Source organism: Cryptomeria japonica, chromosome 4 (assembly GCF_030272615.1).
Source record: "Cryptomeria japonica chromosome 4, Sugi_1.0, whole genome shotgun sequence".
Classification (NCBI taxonomy): Eukaryota; Viridiplantae; Streptophyta; class Pinopsida; order Cupressales; family Cupressaceae; genus Cryptomeria; species Cryptomeria japonica.
The window spans coordinates 280,593,639-280,615,271 of NC_081408.1; the positions used below are offsets into that span (position 1 = coordinate 280,593,639).

Below are 21,633 nucleotides of genomic sequence, written 5' to 3' on the forward strand. Positions count from 1 at the left end.
GGCTAAATTTAGGATAAATAAAGTGCATGAATAGGGAGATAAATAAAGCTCAACACTAGCTAAACTAGATGAATAAAAACTAAACTAGGTGCACAACTAAAATAAGCACTCCTAAGTGAACTTAAGAAAAAAAATAAAAAAGCATAAGTATTTGAAAAAAAGGAACTAATAGCTAAATATTCTCTAAACAATAATATTGCATCGAGAAAAGATATAACTTTTGGTGCTTAGATCAAAGACTATTTATATAATATGAAGGACAAAGATGTATGCTATTGTAATTTTTTCAAGGATCCATAGAAGGATAGGATCATTAGAAATAAAATTCCACCAAAGATTATAGAATTCTACCAAAGTGAGTTTAATTTTATAATTGATAAGGACATTTGTTTCATGGAAGCAGGAGAGCCTCAAACTTCATGTGTTTCCAAGCTTCCCTATGAAGTCTCTAAACCTGAATGTATGGTACTAGTAAAAATAATTCTCAAGTTACTTGAGGATCTAAGTGAAGGAAAGTTTTCGAGTTTTGATGAAATAATGGATACTTATGGAAGCATTGGAGAGATATAAATAGAAGGTAATTTTGATATATCCTTATAAGGAGATAATTCAAATGGAAAGTAATCTAGAAGGCTATCTACTACATCTAGAGACGTTTCCCCCTCTTAAAAATTGATGAAATCTAAATGAGTACCTTGTGTCAAGAAGAATGGACCAAAAACTATTATTGTCAAAAGTGAATAAGATGAAACAGATAAAGGTGATCAACATATGGAAGAAGAAAATGTATCTTCCCTTGCTAGGACACTCTGTTGTGAGGGACATGATCTTATCATGGGCACTGGGAAGTATAAGGTTCATTTGCTTGGGTGGATAAAATACCTGAGTTATATGTCTATCTTCCAGTTTGCGGATGGAGGTGAGTTTGATGGCACTGGAGACACTACATCTAGAGATACAGACTCAAATATATATATATATATATATATATTGATTGTTTTTATTAGGATAAACAAGTTTTGAGGGGACCAGAAACTCCATACAATAGGTTTGAAGGGACCTGAAACCACCATAAATCACACAAATCTAGAACCAACAATGGAATGCTGCAAGAAAATAGATCAAAGACACCCAACAGCCAACACTAAATACATGCCAACTAGATTACAAAGATATAACAATACAAGCCATGCTGGCAGTTCCAACTAATCTTAAACAACTAGTAGATCTCGAAGATAGAGAAAAAGGGTTTTTTTGGCACCCTCAGCCAATAAGAAGGGTTTTCCCAAGCACTCTTAACTTGAAGAAAAATCATCAGCAGATCATCAAAAAAACCTAAACTGAACCAAAAACAAAGACTGGGTAGACAAGGCCCTTGAAAAATGCCAGCATCCAACCTAGCCCTTAAGAGAGAACAATACATAGGGTTTTTTTAGGCTCCATCAACCTTAATAATTGGTTTTATAGGGCTCCCAAAACTAGAGAGGGTTTTGAAAAGGCTCCCAAAACCTTCAATCCAAAAAAAATTGAAAAGCCTCTGACCATAACTAGCAGCATCCAACTCCACCTCAATAGCAGTTAGGTCACCTCTAGCAACATCTATCTCCCCTTTCATAGAATACAGGCCCACATCAATAGGAAACACCATATTGGCCCTAAGATGAAAAATATAGATCATGAAGCACCAAGCCATGGAGCTAAGAACATGAAGGTTACCAAGACCCTCATAAAACTAAGATCCAAGATAGGCATAATAAGCACCAAGAAGATCAGATCCCAAACTCAGAGCCAAACAAGGTTTTAAAAAGACTCCCTTAATCTTGTTCCTAGATCAAAGAGATAGGGGTAATGATATAGCATTCAAACCCAACACAATCCACCCCATCCCCAACCATCTCAATGGGTTTTAACCTAGATCCCCTAACGAGATGAAGGAAGAAAATCCTCGAGGCAAAAACTAGCAACCAAATAAATAACTCATTATGCTTAGCTGGACAAAAGGGTTTTGAAATGGTTCCCAAAACCTTGCAAATAGAGAGAGGCCTGCACTAGATAGACTCTATGCCAACATAATCAATCAAAAAATCCACCTTAATAGGACAAGAGGGAGAGAACCCCATCAGCAAGGAGGCCAAAATAATAGAAGACCCAGCCTCAAAAAATAGGGTCCAAAAAACCCCCAGTAGGATCCATCCAACAAACCTCAACACACCATACTTCCCCTCTATATAAGAGTGGTTCAATTCGAAAGGCTCAACTAAGAAAGAATGATAGATGACCACCTCAGAAATAATAGAGGACCTCTTGATACAAATAGTACCATAAAAGTATTCAAAGCCTACAAGAGGACACTCAGAAAAATCACACCCAATAGAAACCCAGATCTCCAACACAGAGATCCCAAACATCAATAGAAATAACCCCAAGGGAAAAAGAAAACCCAAAAGAAGAGGGGTAAAAAGGATTCCACAAAAGAAAACCCTTAAAATTCTACTCGGGTCCCAAATAGTCCCCTCAGTCTAGGGCTCAGTCAAAAGGGCATAAGAAACACCCACCAGAGGCATCTCAAAATCCTTCCCACGTTACATGAAGAAGCCAAGATCCACTTCTCTCTCCCACCAGCTCCAAAGCCACAAAAAATAAGCGCACCCATTAGAGAGAGCACACACCCAGTGAACCAGCACAAAGTCAAAGCCACCCCCCATGAGAGTCAAGGGAGGGTGCGAGCCACAAAAGCTACCATCAAGAAGGGGTCTACAACAAAAGAACAAAGCTAAAACAACACCCCAAGCTTGGCTGACACAATCCACAACCACAACCACCCACCACACCAACACAGATCCTACAACGAGAAGATAATGGACTCCCAAGGTAGGGCAACCCACTCCCAACAAGCACCACCCACACTACTTCCCACCAACAAGGACCCAATAGAAGGAAGCCCTATAAGCCATGAACCACACCAACAGGGGAACATAAGACAACTCCCCATCATCATCCTCATCCTCATTTGGCTCTGTAGCATTAGCAAAATCCATAGGCCCCCCTCCCTTCCACTCCTACTCTTCATTCTTCTGCTCCCACTCATTGTGTATTGTTTATATATATATATATATATATATATCTATATATATTGCTTGTCAAATCCAATGGATTAATGTATTTGGTTATATTATTGAATTATTATAAATGACCAAATGTGGTCTCTTGATGTAGCATCCTAAAATTGTGACACTTGCAATTTCGACTGCATTTCGGTCTTCACGATGGCGACGCAACACGCAACCTGAATGGAGACCCCGAAACCTGATTACGACACTGAAAACTGCATTTTCTAGCACCCTGGCCTGAACCTCCTTGCACCCTGTTGTCCCGGGAGGTGGGACCAGAGCGCCCAGCGCCCTGGTCCTTCAGGACCAAGGCGCCCAGCGCCCTGGTCCCTGGGTCCTATTTTGGGCCCGGTCTCCTAAGGGGTCTCGGGTCTTTTTGTTTGCAATTTGGAAATTAACTTTCCTGGTCGGCCTAAGGTTGGGAAAATCAGTCTATTAGCCCTAAATGACAAGTATATAAACTACATTTTTCTCTCTCATTTGGCATGAAGAGGATATGTATACAAGCGTGGAAACTATACTCAAACATTCAAGCATTCAAGCATTCCTTCTAAGTCTCCATTCAAGGCTAAGTGTTGCATTCAAGACAAGGATTCAACCATTGAAGAGGAGATCACATACAACATACTACAACAACATACAACATCTATGCCTTCGCACATAAGGATACAAACATCCTTAGAACAAGGTATTAGTATTTGTTTTATAGTCATTTACATTTACAGCACTTGCTCATTTCTTGCTTAATTCCAAAACCGGGGTTTGACCTAAAGGCAAACCCCTAATCCCTAACCCCCCAATCGTCTTCGCTTTTCTGTGTGTAGGTTGCAGGTACGCGGCTGAAATTGAAGATCTGGAATCCTTGTGCAGAGACGAACAGATCCCCCTTTGTTTCGCGGATTTTTCGGAGGACCGTGGCGCCGGGCGCCATCATCCTGACAAATTTTGCTCAAATTTGTAGGACAGCGCCGTATCGACATTTTACTGCTAATTCCAGGTCCGCAGCTTCATACTGTATTCCTATCTCAGTTTATAAGCGAAGCTTTATCACTTTCTATGCATGCTTAGCTTAATTCTTCTATCAACATTCTTTACAAAAGAGGGTAGCCTTGCTGTCTTAACCCTTGAAACACATTTAGCATCCAATCTTGCATTGCGTGGGATAGGATCTTGTGGGTTTCAACCCCTCTTTTGAATGTAAAGTCTCTCCCCTAAGTGAAAACCATCGAATCCTAGCGAACCTCCCTTCTCTCTCCTCGGAGTTGGAAGAGGGGAGAACAACTAGGGTTCGATCGCGATTTTCCGCTTTACATTTTGGTGAACCCGACGTGAACATCCTTTTTGATTATTCATAGTTAGATCTGAAAATTGGACTCCTTGATTACATTTCCATGTTTTGATCTTTGGCAAAATTTTAGAGGTTAATTGCATAAAAACCCTAAATTTTCTTTTTAGTAATTAAGCTTGTGAAATGTCTAAATGTTAATGCTTGTTTCAGATCTGCCCTTCTATTACAAATTATCAATTCATATTTGTGCTTTAATTTTGAAAATTAAGTGGTTAAGTGTCAAAACCCTAATTTTTGAAACCCTCTTGATTCAACCTTTGTCCGACAATTTCACTGATCAAAACATCTCCAAATCAGCTGTAACTTTGGATTCCGCAATATAATCACAATATCTTTCATCCCTGAAAATTTAGAAAAAAGTTGCGAGGACCGTGTGCACTCCGAGCGCCATCATCCCCGACATTTTTTTTGAAATTTTGGGAACTAGATCTTACTATATTTTCCTGCTAAAATCCAGAATTTTGGCTGATTTTATCAAATCTAACACTTTCAAAATTACAGTCAAAGTTGGTCTTGTGATTGCTTGGATTAAGGCTTCTAAACATTCAAAAATCATCGAAATTGAAATTTTGTGTCAAAATTGTGTTCTTACTGTCCTAAATCTGAAAAGTGTATTTGCATTCATTAAAAATTCCAGTGCTTTATTCAAATTCTTGCAATTTGTGACTTTTGAAATTAAATGTTTAATTACAACAACTTTAATTTCCGCTTTCAAAATTGAATTTTGCGTGAAATTGAGTCAATTTTTGAATTTCAAAATTTGCATTGCTCTTGACATTCCCTCTAAAATCATAAAATTCAAAATTTCAGTTTCCCTCTCTTTTTCAAAAATTCAAATTTTGCTTTTTTCGACAATCTTGATAGGGTTCAATTTTGAATTTGCAACTTTAATTTGGCCTATCTACAGATCGTAAAATCACTCAATTTTTTCAGATTAGCTCTAAAATCATCATACCTTTCATCCCTGCAAATTTCGAAAAAAGTTGCAAGGACCGTGTTGCACTCCGAGCGCCACGGTCCTGGACATTTTTTCCGAAATTTCGGGAGACTGTTGTGATTGCATTTAACAGCTTAAATCCAGAAGATTGGCTGATTTTATTGAAAATTGCTACCTCTAAATTCAAAATCTTCTCTCTCTTTCTAGTGCATGAGTTTTACAACAATAAGCCCTACTTACACTATTCCCGTTAGACGAAGCCGTAGAATTAAGTCTTTCCGAGGTTTAACTACTGAGGAGATGGAACCTAATTTGAATAGACTTTTTAACGAGGACATGGGTAATTCCTCTAATCCTCTTAATGATGAAGAAGCTCTCCATGAGGTTTCTGAAGAACAACTTTCGAAATTGGATAACCAATTTGACGATTTTCGACAATGGATGTCTCAAGAATACCCTGATAGTCAAGCTCTTCCTTTAATTGAGGGTCTAAAACATATGCTTCAAAGTGATAAGAATGGAATTGATATTTTGCGTGGTATTTCACACATTGTGAATTCGAACGTGATGCCTATAAAGAGTTGTGCCGAATCTTTAGGTTATACACAACCTCCTACACAAGTCAATCATTCTATTCCTTTGACAACTCCTATTGCTAGCATACCTACCTTTACATCAAACATAATGGCTACTTCTACACAAGACATTCCTCCTGTGATCACCAGTCATGGGGGCAACCCTTCTTCTTCAATTAATCCTCTTCCTTCATTTAATCTGACTTCTTCATTCATTCCTTCAATGAGTGTCCCTATTATATCTCCACAAATGAACATGACGCAAGGGGGCAATTCATTTAACCATTCTATTCCTCCTTGTAGTGTTCCTCCTGTCCAATCATCTCCTATGACTAATTATCATAGAGTCCCACCACCTTACTCTTTACCTTCTTTCAATAACATAACACCTCCATCTCAATCTAACACATCCAATATGAATTCTTCGACTGAAGCGACCATTAACAATCTTGCACAAACTGTCTCCTCTTTACAGCAACAAATTGCCTCTATGAATCAATCTAAGTTTAGTGTGCCCACATTTGATGTTGTGAGCCCACTTTCTCTTGACATTGTTCAAGCTATCCCTCCTAAACATGTTGAAATCCCGCATTTGGAACTATATAATGGTAAAGGTGATCCTCTAACACATGTTAAGACTTTTCAAACAATTTGTACTGATTTTGCTTATGACCAAAGGTTGCTTGCAAAACTGTTTACTAGAACATTAAGAGACAAGGCCCTACAATGGTATTTCTCGTTGCCTTCCTATTCTATTACTTCTTTCGAACAACTTGCAAATGCTTTCATTCAACAATTTCAAAACAATATAAGTCCTAAAGTTACTTTGATTGATTTAATGCATTGTAAACAAGGTGTTAAAGAAAAAGTGACTGATTTCATTGGTAGATATAAGCATTTATATTCTCAAATTTCTTTTCCAGTGCCTGACAATGATATTCAAAGAATCTTTATTTCTAATTTACAAAAAGACATTCGAGACAAACTTCTGTTTTCTGAGTTTACTTCTTTCCAATAGTTGTGTGCCACTCTTCACAATTATCAACTGACTGTGAGTCAAATGGAACAATCACATCCTATGGCTCCGAGTGATAAGGGTGATAGCAGTCAACAACCATTTGGGAAGTTTAAACCGAACAGAGATTCCATCAAATTCAATGAAAACATCATCAACAACAATGTGAATGCAGCATCAGGTGTGCCTCCTATTTCTAAATTTTTCAAGAAAGAAAGAAAGTATACTCCTTTGAATGAATCATTGCATACTATTATGAATAAGTTATTGGAACAAAATGTGCTTACTCTTCCTCCTATAAGACAAATTGATCCTGCAAAGATTACTTCACCTTATTTTGATAACAAAGCCTTTTGTCAATTTCATCGTCAGCCTAGGCATGATACTGAAAAATGTTTTTCTTTAAAGGGTAAAATTCAAGATTTGATTGATAATAATACTATTTCTGTTTCTAGAGTGAATGATAAAGGCAATACATCTGTAGCTCCTCCTAATCAAAATCTTCAGATTTTCACTGATCCATTACCTTCTCATACCTCTAATGCAATTCAGACTAATGATTCCTCTCTTTCATCTGATGGTCTTGTGTCTATGACTCCGAATGTGATTAACTTTGTAGAGCAGCAAGAAATCCCTAAAGAACCTTCCATCACATTTGATTCTAGTGAAACCATTAGAGCACCTGATGGTCCTTTATACATAGTTGCAAAAGTCAAGAATACACCTTGCCGTGGAGTGCTTATTGATCCTTCGTGCATGGTTAATGTTATTACTGAAGAATTTCTTTTTACTTTGCAATTGAATCAAGTGATTTATGACAAAACGGATGTGATTGTGAAATTATTTGATGCATTTTCTTCTCCTGCAATTGGTTCTATTACATTGCCTATTGAGGTCCATAATAAATCCCTTGATGTGAACTTTGCTATTATTCCATCTTCCAAACAATTTCGTGTGAAGCTTGGTTATCCTTGGCTATCTTCCATGAAAGCTATTGCTTCTCCTATTCACAAGTGTTTGAAATTTCCCCATAATGGTGAAGTTGTTACTGTCAATCATAGTCTCTTTAAACCAGCGGAAAGAACTTCTAGCGTTCCTATTGATTACTTTTGGCCTAAACAATTCCAATCTCTTCCTCCGCGAAGTGATCATCTTTTCAAATCTTATCAAAAGTGGAAAACAGATATGATCCTATCTTTAAGTGAACCTAGAACACCTAAACTTGATATTCCTATCATTCTTGAGAAGGAAGTTCTTCCTTTGAAAGATAAAACTAATGTCTTTCCTCAAGAAGATTCCCAACCCATCCCTATGGATGTGACTATGTCTATATCTAATAAACTTCCTAAAAGTAGACCTATCCCTCCTCGTCATGATGGACTTGGTCTCCTTCCTAAACCAAAAATTCCTCCTTTATATGGAGCAGTTCCTCCTCCATCCTTTTATAGAGAGAAGAGACCTTCTTCTTCTCCTATTGTCTAGCCTAAGAGACCACAACCTAAACACCCAAGTGCTAAGGATGAGAACATTCCTCCTCCTCAATCTTCTCAACTTCCTACTAGGACTAGACAAAATCGTTCTGCACGTGAACGCCGATGAAAGCGTCGTCTTAGAGCTCAAGCAGCTGCTTCTCAAACTTTGCAATCTCCAAAAACACCTTCAACAAGCATTATTCCATTTTCTCCTCAGCCGAACATTGAGCCTAAATCTCCTAAACATAAGATGCATGATGGTTTTGATCCTGTGCGAGTTAAAGATCCTATTTTTATAAATCTTGATGATGATATAGATGAAAATGTTATTCATGATGCAAATGTTACTCCTTTTTCTTCTGATAGTGAATATGAACTTGTTGATATTGATAATTATTTATCTAATGAATTTTCTAAAGCACTTATCCTAGCTCCTAGACAAGAACAACGTGGCTCGGAACATGAACATAGCCCTTGTTTGGATCTTGTGATAGCTCCATCTGCTGTGTTGGATGTTCCTCCTCTAGCGTGTTCCCTGCCTTCCCGAAACATTGATCAGCAAGATCGGGGGGTAGATGACGTGCTAGACTAGTTTCATTAGCATAGCAGATTCTTTCCCCCTCTCTTTTGTTACTTCTTCTATATGTTACTCTCATTCTTCTATTTGTTGTCCTTAGTGTTGTCTACTTGAGGACGATGCAAAGCATTGAGATCTCTCGATCTCTCTCATGTTGACTCAAAAGACACATGTGTTCCCTTCTTCTAGGTGACCTTCCTTGATTGGGGAATGAAGAACAATTATGCATACATACATATGATATATATACATGAATTATCATACAGCATACTGACCCCGAGGAAAGCGAAGTCACCTCGTGCTTTGTGTTTTGTGTCTATTATCCTTGGGTTTATCTCACACTTGGGGGCTAAATCCTTGCGATAACGTGCTCCTTTCCTTTCTCATTTCTTATGTGTATCACTACGTTAAAACAATCACCCTTGGTGAGGCGTGTGCGATCGCTTTAACGTAGGGGGGCATACATCCCGTTCATATCTTTTCAAGATACTTGAAAATTTCTTGGCAAATTTAACCTTGCCTTGAAAATTTTTGATATCTTTCTTGCATGACTCATAGTGAGGGAACCTTACTACTGACAATCATGGTTCTCCCTCATGATATTCCCTTTTACTTTGTCAATCGAAGTCGTAAGATCCTTAGTCCACTGGGGGCTTGGTGTGTCTTGCCTCCTTGACGTGGTGAAAGTCTTTCAATGTTGTTTCCTTGTACTTTACCGGAAGTATGAGCATACATACTCCCGCTAAAGTGGGGGCTAAATGTAGCGTCCTAAAATTGCGACACTTGCAATTTCGATTGCATTTCGGTCTTCATGATGGCGACGCAACACGCAACCTGAATGGAGACCCCGAAACCTGATTACGACACTGAAAACTGCATTTTCTAGCACCCTGGCCTGAACCTCCTTGCACCCTGCTGTCCCGGGAGGTGGGACCAGAGCGCCCAGCACCCTGGTCCCTGGGTCCTATTTTGGGCCCGGTCTCCTAAGGGGTCTCGGGTCTTTTTGTTTGCAATTTGGAAATTAACTTTCCTAGTCGGCCTAAGGTCGGGAAAATCAGTCTATCAGCCCTAAATGACAAGTATATAAACTACATTTTTCTCTCTCATTTGGCATGAAGAGGATATGTATACAAGCGTGGAGACTATACTCAAACATTCAAGCATTCAAGCATTCCTTCTAAGTCTCCATTCAAGGCTAAGTGTTGCATTCAAGACAAGGATTCAACCATTGAAGAGGAGATCGCATACAACATACTACAACAACATACAACATCTATACCTTCGCACATAAGGATACAAACATCCTTAGAACAAGGTATTAGTACTTGTTTTACAGTCATTTACATTTACAACACTTGCTCATTTCTTGGTTAATTCCAAAACCGGGGTTTGACCTAAAGGCAAACCCCTAATCCCTAACCCCCCAATCGTCTTCGCTTTTCTGTGTGTAGGTTGCAGGTACGCAGCTGATATTGAAGATCTGCAATCCTTGTGCAGAGACGAACAGATCCCTCTTCGTTTCGCGGATTTTTCAGAGGACCGTGGCGCCGGGCACCATCGTCCCGACAACTTTTGCTCAAATTTGCAGGATAGCACTGTGTCGACGTTTTATTGCTAATTCCAGGTCCGCAGCTTCATACTATATCCCTATCTCAGTTTATAAGCGAATCTTGGTCATTTTCTATGCATTCCTAGCTTAATTCTTCTATGCACATTCTTTACAAAAGAGGGTAGCCTTGCTGTCTTAACCCTTGAAACTCATTTAGCATCCAATCTTGCATTGTGTGGGATTGGATCTTGTGGGTTTCAACCCCTCTTTTGAATGTAAAGTCTCCCAAGCGAAAACCATCAACCCTAGTGAATCTCCCTTCTCTCTCCTCGGAGTTGGAAGAGGGGAGAGCAACTAGGGTTCGATCGCGATTTTCCGCTTTACACTTGATATTAAGCTAAGTAAGCTATGTGCAAAACCTATGAGGTCTACTATCTAAATTGTGACATGAGGGCACCATGTAAATGTAACTAACAAAAGAAAGGGAAAACTACTAATCCACTAACCTACTAACACGTGTCCACTTTGTGCATGTCTCATTGCTTATGTGGTTATTGATTAGTTTTCTAGAATTTCATTATGAATGCTCAATTCTTAGGATGCATGTTTATATGAAAATATTTACTTGGGAAGCTAACAATATTTATATGCATAATTCCTTTAGCATGTAATAGTCTTTAAATTGACATAGTATTTTGTAGAAACTTCACGCATGATAATTTTTAGTTAGCTTTAATTTATCTTATTCATATACCTACTAACTTTAGGTTGTGATATTTATTTATTTTGAAATGTTATTTCATCTTCCTTCTTAATTTATATCAAGTATTTCTTACTTTATTTTAACTCTTAGGAGTGTTAAGTCTGGCATCTATACGAATGGTTATTTGTCTTTCATTTGATAAATGCATGATAGAAATCAAATATTGTTTTATAGATCTTAATAGGATTTGAATATGTTAGTTTGTCTAAGGTTTGGACTAGCAGGTCCTTACAAAAAATAGGGTTCAATATCTCAATACATGCAAACTAAGAAATTAGGCCTATTTTCACTTTGATTACATTCAAAAGGAGAATTATCCACTAGGCTCAATATGGCTCAAGTACAAAGTGGATGCAATGGTCCTTAATTGTTGAGTTGAAATATGAAATGTAATTGTAAGAAATAATTAATGAATTAGGAGTAAGTAAGTTTAAATGATAGCTTTTTGCATGTACAAGAAGACAATAATTCAACACATAGTTTAAATGATTGAGCTGAGTTGGGTAATTCAACACTTAGTTGTACAACTGAAAAGATTGGAGGGTGTGGTCATAGAAGACATACAACTATAGAATAAAATAATGCAGCAACAAATCCTATGTAAATTGTAGAAGACGAGAGTGGATGAGGTTCAAATAATTTTTTTTTTGTCATAGTCCATTCATTTGGAAATATCATGTCAACACATTAAATAATAACAAGAGTGATATCAATTTCCTTTATCACTTTTGTTGACAATAGCATATGGTGAAAACTCTTATCAAGGCTCAAATGAATCAACTAGAGAAATTGATACTCTTGAAGAGGACCAAATAGGGTGCACATAAATACATAAATGGATAGTTCAAATAGCTCCAAGAATTTAAAAAGAAAAAAAGGCACAAATTGCATCAACTAAGGGAAGTAGTGAGTGTTTAGTTGGCACATATCATTAAAATTATGTGGGAGACACAAAATTTATCGTAGAAAATTCAAGTTTCCAACACCCTTCTAGATATAAACCATATATTCACATATATTTAGATGTAGAATTAATATTTAAAATAATATATGGTCTAATGGGATGATAGTTTTGATAATCTAAAGGACACTTACAAAAATACTTTTCTTGTAAACAAAAGTTGATATGAGGAAAAGCCAACATTTTGAAAGGGGAGATGATGTCAGCTACAAAGGAGTAAGTGTAGACACAATCAACACAATAAATACAACACTTCACCACAAAGAGCATGTAGAGGGAAAATAAAATATCTATATGAGTACAAAGGATGGGTCACATCCCATCTCGATTAGATATTTGTATAGAAAAATATGTTACAAGTAATTGAAGAAAAAGATATAGAAAAGTGAAATATAGATAATGTATATGGAGAATACAGATAAAAGGCATATAATATATGTAAGAAGATGTACGGATAGAAGATATAAGGATAATAAATATGACCATTATTAATCCTTGATAATATAAATATACTTGAGTTCTATATCTATTGTGTTATGCTATTAATGTTTTAATGCTTTGATATTTTTGCTAACTAGTTCATGATTAACATTGTGCTCCATTCGTATAAATGTGTCTAGGGTATAATAGTACATATCGATATTACTTGGGGATTATTACTCTGGTCTATGTTCCACATTTTTCTTGCCAATCCATTACATTATTTTGATGTCTTTATCACTTGACAAGTATATCTTTTATGCCAATATATTCATAATAAATTTAGAAGATAAAATAATCTCATGGTCATTGTTGCATGTAGAAATTTTATTTAATTGCATCATGCTAGCATCACGATCTACCCTTGATGATAATTATTTTTAGATCTCTTCATGACAATTATTTGTTTAATAGAATATTTTAAATAATTCTATTTATCATATTTATTCACATGATTTGTAACCCAATCCTTCTAAATAATTACAAGACATATTATGACTCCTAGGAACATTCCTCGTGTTTTTATTGTATGCCAAGTAATGTTGACATATTATTTTACCATGCTCTATAATTATTATATAATTTCTTGTAATGTTACATACTACTTTATTTTCTTATAAATTTATTGGAATATTTCAAACTTTAATTTTTTTATAAGGTATTTATAATTCACATGATCCTCTATAAGAATTTTGATATATTTAACTTAGTAAAACATATTTTATTCCATGCTTACATTATTGTTAATAGATATTATACGTATCTTTAATTTTATATAATTTCCTAACTATTGTACTCACCATCCTTGTATCTTATACTCATACGATTAGGAGTCTCATTATTTTTTAATCATATCTCACTTCTCTTTCATCTTCCAGAATGAAATTATCAAACTTTTTTGCGATATACACATTCCTATTTGGGTTTGATAAATGGCACACATTGACCGATGATTATACATGGTTTAACAATCAAATAATGATTATCTTTGTTATTGTGTTATGTGATACTATCTCTAAATTATTGTATAATAATTCATATTTCCATATACTTACATCCATTACTCCAATTTGTTGTCATTCTTTGTAGGATATTAAATAATGTGGATGCATATAAGGTTAGCAAATTTTCTTATTTGAGTATGCTTATAATGATTGTCACGTGATCATTTGAAGGCTATTTTAGATTATCACATAATATATTTATTTCTATATGGTAGTATATTTTCATTTACTACCTAGGCGCTACGCTTGTTCCACAACAAGTGGAATATCTGTCACCCCTTTACTCTTTGATTTTTTCTTTTAGTTATAAACATAATATTCATTTTCAAGTACCTCTATAATTCTACTTTATTCATTTTTTCTTTCTTTTAATTTTCCATTCTATCTAGTTACACCAATACAAAAAGCATACACAATCTTATAGTTCACTTGAATAGTTACCCAAGGATACCATTTGAATATAAAACTCCACAAACAATTCTAAGTACACCAATACGAACAACCCACAAAATCTAAATATGCTAACTATTCGCTTGATGATTGATAACAAACAAATCGCTAGGCTTAAGTATATCAATATCATTGTCATTTATAGTTATATCATGTGAAAATTCATGGGAAGGTCACTATTTACATATGACTACTATAAAAAGATGAAAAATGAGATATAACATGACAACTATAAAATGATGAATAGATACTAAAATTATTAGAAGATTAATAATGTGATGCAGTTAGTCATATGTAAACATGGAAATAACATTTCAAGTAAACAAATGAAGAGAATGTACTAAAATTCTTGGAAGATAAATGATGTAATGTACATCTATCAAGTTTATTTCAAACAATATAAATTGATTAATAGTTTTTTAGCTTCTCTCATTTGTATAGTGATTTGTGAAGATTGTTTAAACGTTCTTTGTTTCTCCTTTCATTTTTTGTTATATTATTAATCTATTGTTTTTTCGATTAAGTGAAAAGAAAGTTTTGAAGGGGCCCCAAAACCCTTTACATAAAGATAATCAAAAGATAGAGCATTAAAGTTTGACTAGAAAGAACAAAACACAACACAAAGACATTTGGCAAAGACAAAAAGCCAGGAAGAAGCCAAAAGAGGCAGAGGGATAGCAAAAAGAAAACTAAGGGATAGCCGTGAACAATAGACCCTAAGAAAGATTTATGATAAGTTCCGCCATTTCTTGCTCCAGCAAGACCATTGAGGCAGAAGCACTCTTTAGATCCTCTAGCTCCTTCGCATGTTGGGTCATCTTTCTAGTACTAGCATGAGTTCTTTTACCATGACTAGTTGTGCCTCCTTCAAGAATCAACACCTTATCCTCAGTTGTATCAATAGTGTTGTTTTCATGTTGGACCTATTCTAGCTTGCTGATCATCATACTTAAGCTATCGACAGAGACTTTCAGTATTTTCTGGCTTTTTTCTCCAATCTTCTTTAGGGTATTCTCATGATTGAGAACCTGCTTCTCCAGATCATTAAATCTATCCTCCACAGCCTTAAATTGAGAGCCATATGCACCAGTGATAGCCTCGACATCGTTGATGGCTTTAGTCAATTCATTCACGTAGTTTGGAAGGTTACTGAGCTTACTAGTACCAATAGCTTCAAGGGTAGTCACTTTCTTGGTTGAATCCTCCAGCTTATTCTTCAATCTATTGATCTCTGAATAGATCTAGTCCAAACCTTACAGAATTCCATAATCCCACTCTTTGTGGTATTGAGCATAGGGGAATTTCTGCAGTCAATGTTGATCTCAGGGGTAGAGCTCTCAAGGGTCTTCACATTAACATTTGTAGCATTGGGAGGCAGAGTATCACCTTCCTTCACCGTCTTCCCCTCTTCTTCCACATCATCAGTAGATTTATTGGTGTCCTGAGGATTTGGTTGAACATTAAGAGAACCATTCTCTTTATTAGGGATGATGTCGGTGATAACAAGGCTTCACTTGTTTTTCTTTTTTTTTAGAGGGGTAACATTATCACTATTAGTCTCCATCCCCTCATCATCTTCTTCATCACATTCAAGCCAACTTTCCTCTTCGTAAACCTTACTTCTTTTTTCTATAACCCCTTTTCTAGATTTCTTATTTCTGGACCCAAATGCCAAATCTTTGTCCTTTCCCTTGGTAGAACCCTTAGCAGGGGTAATCCTATCAACATCATCTTCTCACTCAGTATCGGACCCATTATCATCACATTCATCAGAGTCCTCAGATTCATCATCCGAATTAGAGAGCTCGGTGATGGAATGCTACACAGAGGAAGAATTGACATGGTTGTATAAGAGACACATTAACGCTTATGCAACATTAGCCCTAAAATCCTTCATGCTAGTGTTAAGGGAGATAAACAAATAGAAAGGGATAGACACCAAGTCTTTATGTCGAAAATGATTTAGAAGCACAAAGTGATAATCATAGACACTAGAGTATCTACCATGAAGTGTAACATATTACATGACAACAAACATAATCCATGTCCATACGTTTTTTATCACTTTTGGAGAGTAGTAGGTTTTTCTAGATTTCACCAACTTGCTTCTCTCATACTCCTCCTTCGGGAATCACTTGATAGCAACTTCAGTGAGCTTCTTGTCTCGATAAAACTTTTTTCCTTCCATCAGCATACCATTAATTTCCGCGATAATCCCTTCATCAATTTCAACCTTTCTTCTTCCTATGTTTATTTTACCATCTTTTCAATTCTTTTTGAAACTTCTGGTCACAATAGGATTTCCCCCTAAAATTCTCTCTATATACCCTGTCATCTTAGCCATTTCCAGAATAGCCCAGACCTTCGTCTTGTCTTTCCATTCATCACAGGAAAGCAGCTCAATTATTTTCCTATTTCCTCCCATGGTATCCACAAACAGAAAATTCTTATCCTTCATAGTGTAAAACAAGGCAGAAACAGAGATCAAAGTGCAAAGTAGGAATGCCTTCAAAATAGAAATGGGCACCCACAAAATGTGCAGAGTCTTGTCCGCATTAAACGTCAGCTCAATCTTTGAGCGTCACTCTTTTTGATTCATTATGGCATTTTTCATTGATAAGTGCATTGTCATAATAACTTATCTCTCCCTTGTAACCATGCACTCTATCATAAATGAGGAGTGCATGTGCCTCGTGAGGAAGATCCAGCTCATAGTGTGATCAACATGGATGGCCATGTTGGTAGCCCAGTCAACAATAGTGTTGGTCTCTCTATAATTGTGAGACACAATACATAGCTCGAAAGAGTTGACTATCTCCTTATCTTGAGATATGATATTCTTTATGTCCATGAAGGGGAGGATAGGCCTTTTAGGCATTGAACAATATTATTTGAATCTCCCTCTAGCCAAACTTTAGTAAATCCCATGGATTTAACTAGGACTAGAGTTTGGTAAACAACCATGCCCTCGGCTAAGTGGTTGGTCTAGGATCCCATGGGTAGTGCCACTACCGCAATACAATAGCCAGACTCATTTCTTATCACTCCCCCACACCCAACTGTCCTCGGGTTTCCCTTGGTTGCCCCATTATTAATCTATTATTACTGAAGCACAATTGATTAAATCATTAAAATAATGTATTAATATCTTATAACTGCAAATGATATTTACATACCTATTTTACAACAATCATCATAATATATGGAATTTCTTAAGCGATGATGATTTAATTTAATTAGTTATTTTTCTTTTTGAATTAGGCGATCCCTAAGCATCATTAACTTATACATAACTTATATAAGATCGGTACATATCTTAAATCTTCACTCCCCAAATACTTGAAGAAAAGCAGGCTGAGCAATACCCACGCTCAACTTTTATTTAAGTGTTACTACATTTTTTTATTCTCAGAAAGAGGCCAAAGTAGGCCTGTCGATGGGAAACAACTTCATTATCAATGATTCTTTAATTGAGCTATAATTGGCTATCCTGTTGTAGTAGTTGTTCCACAGCATGACTCCTCCATATTTTGAGGACGTCTTGATCTTGGGCAGCACCTCAAAGATGAGTACGGCTGTAGTAATGTAGCCATTTGCATAAGCTTGAAGGGAAGTGGAAAAGCCCCCGAAAAGGCCCCATGTTTGAACGGTAGTAACATTTGCGGTGGTCCACTTATTCCACCAATACAACTTATTTGTAATGGTCAGACAACGAGGGTTGTTGTGGAACTGAATCCACACATAGTAAAAAAGACCCGTCTCCAAGGCCACTCCTAGGTGATCATCGGGATATGGGAACTTCGGAGCGGCACTGAGATAGACCTTCTTTGAAGAGGTTCTTAGAGCAGACAAGGCCCTGGCAAGAACGTCCTAGTTCTACATCATCCTTCTGATATCGAAATCTATGTCATCCAGAACAGCGTCTCCCAGAGGCCTGGAGTCTGATTGCCCTCCAAGGAAGTTCTCCCACAGATAATTGGTTAGGTTCTGAGCATCCTCTGTGAAGCTGAGTGAATTGTTTGAGAAATCGGGCCATCCTCCAATAGATAAAAACACCTTTACGTCATTGGACTGATAGGACTCAATATCAGCACTCAGTGGTTTGCATCCTCCCGAGGGGGGATAGCAATGGTCCGCCAGGTTGAGCACCAGCATCTGCCCATTGCCAAAGTCGCTTAGATAGTCGAGCATCACAATTTCAAATCTGCCGCTTGCGCAGGTGTCGGCAAGGGAACGTTCCCAGCGATTCTGATCCCAGTATATGCTTATGTTTGCCACAGATGCCCCACTCCACAACAGAGCAACAACACAGGCAATCATAGCCCCTCTCACTCTCACACTCATTCTACGACTCTCCATTCTTTCCAATGAATGAATGGTTTCACTTGATTTAAGCGGGTGGGATCGATATCCATATATAGCACTTCACCACATGACATTTTACTTCAGTGGTCCTTCGGCAGGTTTCCATATGCGGGAGCACTACGGTAACATTTCACCTACATTTGTTTTCTCTGTTGGCTTTTCTAAGTAGAAAATATGAGAATTTCATTTGTATTATCCTTTTTTCTTTTCATTCTTTCTCATTCATGTGTTAACTTCATATGTGCTAGCTGTGATTTTATTATTTGTATATACTAAGTCTTATCCATATGTGAACTTCTGTAGTCTATATATATATATATATAAAGCTTAACATAGTATTTTGAGTTTTTTTATAAGTAATTAACTCAAAAATATTAAAAGTCAAAGCATCAATCAATCAGATTCAAAAATTAAAACATATTAGCCTTGTTCGTATAGTTTTTATTCATTTATATTTATTTAAAATCTACAAATTTCTTTTACTTGTAATTCTATTGGATAATAGAAATGTACATTAAGATGATGTCAACTTGAATTGTTTTGTCAAACTTTTACTGCATTTTTATTGTACTATTGATTAATATTTTAATATGCACAATAATGTTACTATTTAAAAAAAGTCTTCAATAGTTTGACATAGTCATAGGTGGGCCATTTTTTTTTCGAACAAACTAATAATTTTGTAATAATAAAATTATAACTACCTTTTATAATTTTTGAATTGAATTTTCTAAAAGTCTTTAGAAATCTTATCTTCATAAATACAAAGGCAAAGAGAGCCAATGAGATGCAACCACTTGTTTTAGCAATCTACAAAAAAATTGGAAACATCTTATCCCATTAAATTTCTTATTTTTCTTCCTTTTATGAAGAAAATATTTATATCTATAGTTATATCAAAAGTTTCTAGAAATCTTATCTTCATTAATACAAAGGCAAAGAGACCAAATGAGATGCAACCACTTGTTTAGCAATCTACAAAAACTAGAAACATCTTATCTCATTAATTTTTGTTTTTCTTCATTTTCTAAAGAAAATATTTATTTCTATAGTTCTATAAGTAATTTCCAAAAATATTATCTTCATAAATACAAAGGCACATAGATCCAATGAGATACAACCCCTTGTTTATTAATCTCAAAAAATAAGAAAACATCTTATCTCATTAATTTTCTTCTTTTTCTGAAGTGAATGATTGGGTGAATTGTTATGCAGAATGACCATTTCCCATGGTGGTTTTCTCCCTAACATTCACCAAGTTCAACTTTATAATAATTCCACTGATTTAACAAGGAGCCAAAGTCTACCAAAAAAACTAAATTTAATTTAAGCTCTTTGGATTTAAGCATTTTCATAATTAGTGTTTTGAAACACTACAAATGTAATTATTTTGTTATCCCTATTTGATTACAGGATATCGTATGATTTCTTTTAGCTACTATTGTTAATATTTTATTTGTTTCAATTATAAATTTGTAATCATAGATTGTTGATTATGTTGGCCATTTGGAGGAATTGATTATGTGTTGCATTGATGTTTTGTCACTGATGTCAACAATAGTTGTTTTTGTTGCTTTACCGACATCCTTCTGGTCCCCGTAGGTTGTTTGGTTTCTAGTTGGATTGGATCATCATGATTCGGTATGATCCAATATGTTTGAGTTATGGAATTGGCTTATTCATGCTACTCAGAATCATGTTTAGTCAGTTGGTTTTGATCTGGTGATCAGATGCTATCATGTATGCTAGTAAGCTTGGTTTGTTGTTTCGACGAGGGTTTCACTGGCAAATCTCTATTGAAGATATTTGATGATATGCATAAATGGTGTTGGTACAGCTTTTGGTGGAGATTCAGGATGCTGATGGTGATCATGTTCAAGACCTGGATGATTGTGATCATTGCTTTGATGTGTGTCAACCTATATTGGGTCTCGATATTCTCTAGGTTATGGGTTAGCTTAATGGAATGTGTGGATTAGACTTCTTGATGTGTTTCGGGATTTCTTATGGGGTAAATATTATTTGTTTGGTCTCAGGATGACATGTTTTGTAATTATGCAATTTTTTTATTATCTGGTGGCCAATCTTATTGTTTATGGTCAAGGAGTTTGTATATATATCATGGAAGATCTCATTTCAGATCATATGGGTAAGGGATATGGAATGTAATAGGAATGAATAATGTAATAATCATTTAGGTAGAGGATTTGGTGGATCATTCATGATCAAGTTGGGTTTTTGTAAGAGGATTTAGTCCTTAGATATTGACAATAACTGGAACTGTACTTAGGCATAGGAGATGCTATCTTTATGGTTAATTCATTATTTTGGATTGTAGTCTGGATTTTTATGTAGTCAATGAGACTCCTTTTGTGATGAGTAGTATGCTCTAGGCTATTGGCCTTCCTACAAGTGTAGGCCCCTCAATTGTAATCACATACTTACTACAGAAGTATTATCTGACTATGGGTAGGCTTCCCACAATGGTTTTTCCTTTTACTGGGTTTTCCAAGTACAAATATTGGTGTCATGTGGATGGTATTTATTCTCTAATAGTTGTTCATGCTTAATTGGTTTATCTGCTATTTTGATAATTGGTTTATGCATTTTGGTATTGATCTTTTGGGTTCTGGTATTAAAGTTTTAATTGCTTAAGGTTCTGGTAATCTGTTGACAATTGATTCACCCCCCCTCTCAGTTGTCTTCCAGTTACTTGAACTATCTAACAATTGGTATCAAAGCTCTGGTCCTCTCTGCAGATGCTTAACCACTTGAGAAAATTCTATGGTGACTAACAGTTCAAGTTCATCTACTTCTATCTTTCAGAGAGATATTCCTAGGCTTGATGGAACAAATTACAGAGTATAGAAGATTCAGATGGCGACTCATTTGTGATGTCTCGGTAAGGAAATTTGGGAAATCACAGAGAATAGTGTTATGCCCTATAATCTGGTATCTAGCAATCGTCCTTCAGAAAAATTGGATAAGGAGCTTGAGAATGATTGTAGAGCAAGAGAAGCCCTCTTC

The 21,633-nt window shown here is 36.0% G+C and overlaps 1 protein-coding gene across 1 annotated transcript; it reads right to left on the minus strand.

Moving 5' to 3' along the window:
- Positions 1–18,117: 18,117 nt before the first annotated feature.
- Positions 18,118–18,600, minus strand: LOC131875088 (acidic endochitinase-like). Its single transcript, XM_059219103.1, has one exon. It carries the CDS (start codon positions 18,598–18,600, stop codon positions 18,118–18,120), a length of 483 nt encoding a protein of 160 aa, XP_059075086.1.
- Positions 18,601–21,633: the final 3,033 nt, after the last annotated feature.